At 37.2% G+C, this 9,776-nt stretch overlaps 1 protein-coding gene across 1 annotated transcript in view; it reads right to left on the bottom strand.

Moving 5' to 3' along the window:
* Positions 1-8,398: 8,398 nt before the first annotated feature.
* Positions 8,399-9,776, bottom strand: part of LOC132161108 (regulator of G-protein signaling 5-like) — a 6,980-nt gene continuing 5,602 nt past the window's right edge. The window contains exon 5 of the mRNA XM_059570917.1: positions 8,399-9,017. Coding sequence (XP_059426900.1) covers positions 8,856-9,017 — 162 coding nt within the window. The 3' untranslated portion in view covers positions 8,399-8,855. The remainder of the gene's footprint in view (positions 9,018-9,776) is intronic.

Here is a 9,776-nt window from a genome sequence, read left to right as displayed (position 1 = left end):
AGCACATCCACCTGATCCTCATCACCACCCAATCACCTCAGCACCATAAAAACCACACACACGCACTCAATCAGCGTCCGGTCTCGTTCGCAACAAGGTCTTACCTGTATGCTAACTCTAAGGACTAACTCTTGTTCTACTTACCTCTCTCCAGCGATTCTCCGAAGATCCAGATCCCCAGTGTGTGTGTGATTCACCTTCCTCCTCTGACGTCTTCACCCAGCCTGCACGGATCCATCCCTCACTCCACCCTACACTACCTGCTCCTCTGCTTGTGTCTGTTCAATAAACCATTCTGTCTGTTACTCCTCAGCCTCCCGAGTGATCCGTAACATATATAGCCTACATAATGCTATGTATAGTTGTACTGTATGCTCTATACTGTGTGTCAAAAATATAAATATGATAAAGAGCACTTTTCACTTAGTAAAAAATAACACAGTTTGAAAGCAGCAGGACAGGGTAAAATCACAAAAATCAAAAGTACAAGTTAAATGCCAGCTTGCTAGAGTTAGAATATTCTATAGGAATTACAGTTAATACTCTTATATGAAATTTAAGGTAACATACACACACGCACACACACACACACACACACACACACACACACACACACACACACACACACACACACTTATAAGCGTTTTGAAAAATGGGGACATGGGTTATGTCCTCATAAGTCACCCTCTCCGTGTAATACCTGTGTCATACCCATGTCATTATACAGAGTTGTGTCCTGATGTGTCACAAAAACAAGAGCACGCACGCACACACACACACACACACACACACACACACACACACACACACACACACACACACACACACACACACACACACACACACACACACGCACACGCACACACACACAATAATTCTGTTTATATAAATGTTTACAATTTAAAAATAACAAAAATTGCATCGATTTTGAGGTACATCATTATTATTATTATTATTATTATTAGTGTTCATGTAGCTCAATTGGTAGAGCATTGTGCTATCAAGCGCAAGGTTGGGGGTTCGATTCCCTGGGAACACATGATAGGTAAAAATTGACAGCCTGAATGCACTGTAAGTTGCTTTGGATAAAAGCGTCTGCTAAATGCATACATTTAATTTAAATTTAATTATTATTATTATTTAATTTTAAGAAGGAAAATTTGTGACCACATGGATAAGTCATGTTTTGCAGAGCATAGCAACAAACTGTTGTTTAGGAAAATGTTGTGGTGGTGCTTGTTTTAATTTGTTTTGGAGAGAAAAAAAATTCAAAAGGGCCTTTGTACCCTAAGGAGCTTTCATCCCCTTTGCACCATGTGCTTTCTGTTCAATTAAACTCAGCACAAAGGAAAATACTAATAAAATTAAAATGTTGCTAATGACTTTGCGTGAAGGTCGTTATGGAGGTTGCCATTACCATCAGTTATTTTGACAATCCAGCTTTAATATAATAGGTAAACATTTCACAAGTTACTCAAGTCCAATTATGTGCTCACATTTGCTAAAAAGCAAACAATTCAACATCTCTCTGCATGGCTGTTTTACTTAAAAAAGAAATGTGAGACTTCTCAGCACCCCTCGTCTACACTTGACATGTTTTGTCTTTGCCTGCAGTTACAGAGGAGCAAATGAGCGCCTGCTAGACCAGAGAACAGGCTGTTTTTCTTGACCAATTTATCTCTTTCTCTCGGTTCTGTGCTCTCTGTTTCATGGCAGGATCTTGCTGCAGGACAGCAGGCTGCTCATTATGGCTCAGCACAGCGCTTGATGTAATTACACTCTGCTCTGGCGCTTCAGGTGCTGCAGTGCCTGTTTGATCATTGTTATTGAAGTGGGCACCTTGTGAAATGGCAGACACATACACACAGAACAGCAACGAACCTGCTTGAACCAAAAAAGAATAAGCCATATGTATTCTGCATCTGAAAATGCATTTATCAGATAACACTAGAGGCCGAATTAACCTAGTTTGTTTTCAGTGCACTGACTAAACAACTCCAGACCAGTTTACCCAGGCGCTATTGGTGCTGGTATAGTGCTTTCCAAGGATATTTTAATGAAGTCATAAGCTGTGTAAGAAATATAGAAAGAAAGAAAGAATGCAAGATCTGAGAATATCTGAGATAAAAAAAATCTGAACTGTGAGGGAAAAAAGTCTAAACTGTGAGATAAAGTCACAGTAACCTTGTTTATGCATGTATGTAGTAGTGCTCAAAACCAAATCCCATAATGCACCACAATAAGAAGTGTGCAACCCATGTAGCCATCTACTACACAGGGAATCAGAATACAGACACAACCATTGTCTTTTTGTGATTTATAATTGTTTCATAGAACTTTCTGGTGCATGAAACTATATCAGATTATAGTCATACAATGTCAGAATATAAGTCTAAAACTTTAATGGGGCAATACCATTTCAAAAGAATACTTTAGTTACTAATATGTACTTTTAGTACTTCCGGTTTCGGCATTACATGTAGCATGCTTTTTATGACAGCGCTGCAAAACTTTAATGTAACTTTGTCAAAACATCTCTTAAATAGTTTTTTTTTTAAAACAACCGTATGTAGTTGCATATATATGCGACTTTGGAGCCCCCTAACGATAAGTCATTGGAACTCACTGTCATAAATATCTGTGGTAATTACAGTGGATTGCTGTACACACGTGTTTGTTGCTACCGTAAAGCAATCTGCAAAATTATGCAGAAATTCGTATGCTTACCTTACACATAAAACAGAAGTCAGTTTACCAACATAATTATTCTGAAAGTGATATTTCAAGGTAAAAAAACTTTATAGTGCTAAGAAGTACCATTTAGGGGTAAATAAAGTGAAAAGATGTAGCTATTTACCTTGGGGCACTGTATGGACAGCTTTGTACTTTTTCTCTGAGAGTGTATGAAATGCATTAAGGAAATAGCTGCATCGATATAATAACATTGTTTTGGATTTTTGGGTGTTTGCTGAAAGAAAATACAACTGTTTTAGAACCCAAACTTACCAGTTCAGTCTTTAGATTTCCTAGAATTTACATTCACCTATTGTAAATCTTGGTAGCCATCAAAACACTGCAAATTCACAGCTGTCTCTTTAATGAGAGCGGTCTGGTTTTACTACACAAATGACCATATGAAGTGAGTATTTAGAGACCATTATCTCTCCTTCCATCTGAACCCCGTGCAGTCATTATTTGCTTTCTGGTTTTGTTTTTTGTGTATGAGCCACATTTGTTTCCATTTGTGTGTATGCCAAATATCAGGAACAGCATTATTGTGCCATAAGGGCATGAGCATCCTGATCTACACACGCACACACACACACACACACACACACACACACACACGCACGCACACACGCACGCACGCACGCACACACACACACACACACACACAGAGACACACACTTGTACCTTGTCATAGCTGCAGCTCAAGCTGTCATAAGGCTGGTGTTTACACCTGGATAAGATTTAATATTGTTTGGCCCTGGTATGGAAAGAAACGTGACTGTTGTACATAGTTTCAGCACTGAGGTAATACCACAACAGTTGTGTCGAATGAACACTGCCATAAAAAGAAGTTTGGCATGTGAATGGATAGACTATTTGTGAACGCATATACAAATATACAGTGGTCATAAAAAGTATTTGAACACATAATGTATGAATATATTTTCATGTTATTGCAAACATTTCAAATCCTGATTTTAAAGAGACATACAGTAGCACAAACACTCAAACAAAACATTTCACATTAGCAAGTTATTTGAAATTATAAACAATATATTGTTAAAAATGAAGATGAAAGTATTTGCACTTTTTCTGAAGAAAATGTTCTTAGTTAATTTGACTGTTTGACACTCCAGCTGTGTAAAACTTTGAAATCATTAAGCATTTTTAATTGTTTTAAAAAAAATTATTACTTTTTAAACTTAACAAAATTGTATTAATAGTTTTATTCATCACTGAAGTGATAGTGATGGAGTAATGACTGCTGAACATTCAGCTTTGCCATCATAAAAATATTAAATGTAAATTAAATGTAAAAAATAATTTTTAATTGTCATTATATTTCACAATATTACTATTATACTGTTTTTACAAAAATAAATGCAGCTTTGATCTGCATAAGAGACAACAACAACAACAACAACAACTTTTTAATAGTTTACAATTACATCTATTATCACATCAGTCAATAAATTAAACATAATTGCAAAAATCATGCAGAAAAGTAAATTTAGCAGAGGGAAAAGCATAATTTGTTTGTAAATGTGATATTTTTTGTTGGTGTGATTTTATTTTATTTTTTTAATGTAAGGGAGGGGGGCACCATTTTCAAAGAAATTGTGTTTTGGCCATTCATTTACATAACAACAGCGTTGGAGGGGTCTGAAAATGCAGACTTCAGAAAATGTTTCAAAGTGCAATTTTTTTGTAAACAATACCATTATGATCTCTGTGTTAACTACAAAACATGAATTTGTGTTCAGTCCCAAGGTATATGTTAGGGTTATATTCAGTTTTTGTCCTAGTTTTCATTGTGTTTTCAGTTAGTCTGTTCCCCTGTGACCAAGCTTTCCTTAGTCTCCTAATTGTCATTCTGTTCACCTGTGTTTGATTAATTAACTCATCAGTTCCTTTGTTTGCTCCCCTACGTAAACCCTCAGTTTTCCCTTAGCCTTTGTCCATTCTACTTAAGTTTAGTTGTGTGTTTTCTTGCTGTTTTCCTGTTTGTATTTATTAAATAAAGATTATTGGAATAGTGCCCTTTGCCTTCATCTGCCTTCCTTCGACACAGTGTAACAAACCTAACAAAGGATGAGGCTTAAGCTGGCATCTATTAATGGGGCCCTGAAAGGCAGTGTTCATAGCCCTTTAGGGGCCACAATTTTCATCTTCCAGGACGGCCGAGACCTGGATGATTTTGTGTGGGAGTTTGTGGACTATTGCCATCTCGCCACATGTGATGACCTCACCTTAATTCTGGTGCGGGCTGGAGGAAGACATCTGCTTCATAATGCATAGAGCTGATCCGTGCTGGTCCCTGAAGAACTACATCAACTTCACACTGTGGATCGCCTGATCAGCTCTCATCCTGTACGAAGCATAGTCCAGCCCATGGTTGTCACATGTGGCTGCTGCAAGCCCACCGGCTGCTCCTTGGTCAAGCCTGCCGGCTGCCCCTCACTCAAGCCCGCTGGCCACTTCACTCTTTCAAACCTCAGGCCAAGGGAAGAGGCTGAAGAGGAGGAGGCAGTTATCCAAAGCTCCTGCTCTTGAGTCCACTCCAGCATGCCTCTAAGCGCTTCTGGACATAGCGCTACCCCCAGAGTCCTCCGCTCTTATCCTCACTCCAGAATCTGCTCTAGAATGGTCTCCCGAGTCTCCTTTGTCTCCACTGGTCCAGTCCAGCTCTCCTTCATTTCCTGAGTTTCCTTCACATCCGCTGGTCCTGTTCAGCCTTCCTGCGTCTCCTGAGCCCACTTGCTAGCCAGCTCCTCCAGAGCGTCCTCAAGTGCTCATTCCTCCAGAGCGTCCTCAAGTGCCCATTCCTCCAGAGCACCCCCCAGAATTCCTCATTTTTACCCAAGAAAATTTTGGAGGGGGGCCATGTGGCTCGGGACATGCCTTCCAGGGGGGTTGGGGGGGGGGGGTGGGGTAATGTTAGGGTTATGTTTAGCTTTTGTACTAGTTTTCATTGTGTTTTCAGTTAGTCTGTTCCCCTGTGACCTAGTCTCTAACTGTCATTCTGTTCACCTGTGTTTGATTAATTAACTAATCAGTTCATTTGTTTGCTCCCCTACCCAAACCTTCAGTTCTCCATTAGACTTTTTTTTCATTCTACTTAAGTTTAGTTGTGTGTTTTCTTGCTGTTTTCCTGCTTGTTTTTATTAAATCAAGATTCTTGGAGTAGTGCCTTTTTGCCTTCGTCTGCCTTCCTTCGACACAGTGTAACAGTATGTGCATGATATTTCTTTTCAAAGTGACATTGCCAATTACTGACCTGGCATGCATAATACAGTGTTTTAGCTGTTTTTGTGGATCCGTGTTTTGTCGATTGTTTTGACAACATTGCCATCTTTAAGTGAAACAAAAATGCAAAGGAAACATTTCTGTTTTTAGTGCTTTTGTCATATAAATATAAATACATTTTTAAATGTGGCTCAGAGTGTCCAAATACTATTTTGGTCCACTGTATGTGATTTTGTACTTTTTCACTGGCTTAATTTAATATTCTGATTCGCTGCCTTATAATAACAGAATGTTCGAAAGGGTTTAACCTCGTTTAAGTGGAGATTAATTGGATGCATGCATTTGCTGTTTAAATTAAATGAGTTATGTTCTTGTATGTCTTTGATAAAAGCAGCACAACAAAAACAATTTAATTAAGAACAGTTTTGCTGATCCTGACCTATAGTCTGGACAAAGCAAAATGGAGATGCTCTTTTGTTTGGCATTTATCAAAAGGGCGTTTTTTGATGCAACTCAATGAGGGCTGAAGAAATGTCTTTTCAGTTCAGTCAGTACACGAGGGGTTTAACCCCCAGTCACGAGTCATACGTCTATTTCTAGGAATGTGAGTGGTAATGAATGTGAACGTGTTTGCGTCTGACATTGTTTATTTTGGCAACCTCTCATCGCCCATCTGCTTCATCTCAATTTTACATCTTCCTCTGTCTTTCTACTTATATCTTTCAATTCTTCACACTGTTCCACTCACCATATCATGGTTGTGTAAATAAAACACTTTGGCCGAGAGGCTAAATGAAATAGACGAGAGAGCTTGCTGTAGGAAGTCAGGGAACAAATTATTATTGAAATCTGGCATTTTAACAATGTTCTCAGATATTACTGAAATACCATGCTTTCTATATATATAAATAAATAAATAAATAAATAAAAGAAAGGACACACTCTTATCTTAGTACTTTTTACCTTGACGATCAAACATACAGAAAAGTTTAAATAATTCATAAATGGCTGATATGTACATCTAAAAAAATAAATAAATAAATCTTCAGAACTTGAATGTGATTATGGATTTTATATAATCAACTACAAACATACATGCATATAGTTTTTTGCAGATTTCTTGTATATGCAAGGTACTCCATCAGTCCTTACTGACAATTTTGACAAAATGCTTGAATTTATTTAAGCCAATGTAATAATTGTAAAAGATTATTTAAAAAAAGTAACTAAATACGAATTCTTGAATTCATTCAATTTCTCTTTAATTTGTCATGCAGAGAATTAAAAATTTGCTTTTGGAACATCAGTAAGGACTTCTGGAAGCACCTACCACTGCTCATTTATGAATGAATGTTATAAGATTTAGTGACATAGCTACACACAGTATAATAAAGAAACATGCAAGAGTATATGTGTCTGTGAAACACACTTTAAATAAAAACATGCAAAAACAAAAACAACAAAACAACAAACAAACAAAAAATCCCACTGAATATCGCACATGTGGGTTACATATATTTGATATGCCTTTCTGTCTGCAATAACTTTCCTTACGTCTCACAACTGGCTGCACATGCTAAGAGCAACTAATATATGTTAACTAACAATTACATTTTGCAGCAATCATTCTTGTTTAGAGTATAATAGTTTATAGGTCTTACAGTGTGTATATATTTATGGTATTGTGATGAATGGTTGCTGTAGAAAGTCGGAAAAAACGCTTTTGTTTTGGGTTTCCATGACTTAATCTAAATGTGTTCTGCTTTTAAAGTGGCATGGGAATAAACATTTCGGTTGCACTTTATTTTACAGTACGTGTACTAGCATGTACTTATAGTGTACTTACAGTGTATTTATCTAAGAAAGTTCTGGTAATACAAGGTAACTATATGGGGTAGGGTTAGGTTTAGGGGTAGGTTCAGGGTTAGTACCTAGTTATTACATAGTTATTGTAATTACTATAATAAGTACATAGTATGTACATGAGGAACAGGACTGTAAAATAAAGTGCTACCAACATTTCCTTTAGAATAAAAAACAATGTGCCCAGTGCTTTATAGAGATTTCCTCCTACTTGATATTCCCATCTTAGCAACTTTCAATAGCGGTAACCCAAACAACAAGTTCCCAGAGACTGGAGTGCGTCTAAACATGTCACACTTTTTTTTTCTTTGATTTATAGTGAAACTTTCAATACTAAGTTGGTTGTTTCCCCATGATTTCCATTGGTTTACCATTTGGGCATTTTAATGTTAACACAGACATCTCCAAGAAAAAGCCCACACTCTCCAGTTCCCATTCCCCAAGCCTCTTCTTCCCCTTGATGAACATGCTGCTTAGATGCACAGGTCAGAACGTCCTCATCAAAAGTGCATGAAACACTTCTGCACTTATCCGAAAAGCCATAAATTACAAGTGGGGATCAGTTTTAGTCTTTATTTAGTCTACAGGGGTCAGAAAAGAGTGTGACTCCAATTAATAGGACATACAAGATTTTAAGAGGCGCTTCAAATCCTTGCCATTTTGCTCTTGTACAAATTAAATGTTTGCTAATGACAAATCACACTTTTATAAGGAGCAATACTGTGTCTTAAACCCTAATCAACTTCTTTTCTTGAAGTTCTTGGCTTTGACATTCAGAGCACTGGGCAGGAATCACATTGTTAAGATGTTCTTGTTAGCAGTGGGCCAGTTCAGTCAGCTGCAGGGAGACATTGCAACCATTCCCGATGTTTTCCACTTCCACCAACTGTGGTATCGTTTAATGAGCTTTAGAGATTTGTTAAAAAGTGTACATTAAAGACTTTGAGTAAAAAGGATTTCTGTGACACAAATTTGTGACCAAAGTGATGAGTCTCCCTGCAGCTGGACAAGTCAGTTTACTTGAGGAGTTCCTGGTACTGCTCAGACCGCAGGAACCGACCGAAGGAGTCTTTCTCCATCAGGGTGTAGATCCGGCTCTGAGCCAGCTCAAAGGTGGAGGGAGAAAGATCCACCAGGTTCCTCAGAGTCACATCTTTGGTGAAGTGGTCGATGTTCACCTAAAAGCATGATATTGGTGATAAGGAGGAAGTGTGTGAAAGTCAGTGACAAAATGCTTCAAATTGGTCAAAAATAATGAGTAAGAAACACATTATTTCAACTCTGACAGTTTCTCAGCACTCTAGGGGGGCTGAGGAGCACTCAGTCTTCCAGAACGAAGTCATCCAATTTTACTGATTCCCTGCAGTTTTTACAAATACAGGCCTGATCTAGAGAATTGTATTCTCTTTTTTTTTTTTTTTCAAAACATCATCATGACCATATGAATTTCCTTACATTACCTGATATAGAAAAATGCCCTAGAAGTCTTTGAGTTGTGTTATTTATTACATTTGAACTTTTTTCATTTGTTTTGAATATTTTATTATTACTGTTTTATGTTTAAATGTAGCCACAATAAGATTTAGATTTTGGTTTGTTTTATTGTAATATGTGCAATCAAAGTATTTGATCATACTATTGAATGAACAGACCTAAAAAACAAAATTACAAAACTACAAGTATTGATGCAGATCTCAGAATTAGAAACAATATCAGAATTAGAAAAAAAAAGTTTTATATATAAAATGGCAACAAGATACTGTTTTTTTTATTTTATTTTATTTTTTACCTTTTTTTACCTTTGGTTTAAAAGGAGGTTTTATTGGCACAGGGTTAGAACCTACAACCTTTTTGCTATTAGAAAAATTCTATGAACTGACCTGGCAAATACTCAAGTGGAAAACTGCATCTTCATTAGGTTATATCTAGCCTATGGT

The sequence above is a fragment of the Carassius carassius genome, chromosome 17, assembly GCF_963082965.1.
Source record: "Carassius carassius chromosome 17, fCarCar2.1, whole genome shotgun sequence".
Classification (NCBI taxonomy): domain Eukaryota; kingdom Metazoa; phylum Chordata; class Actinopteri; order Cypriniformes; family Cyprinidae; genus Carassius; species Carassius carassius.
Note: the sequence above shows the minus strand (reverse complement) of the source record. Positions and strands in the feature narration are given on the sequence as shown.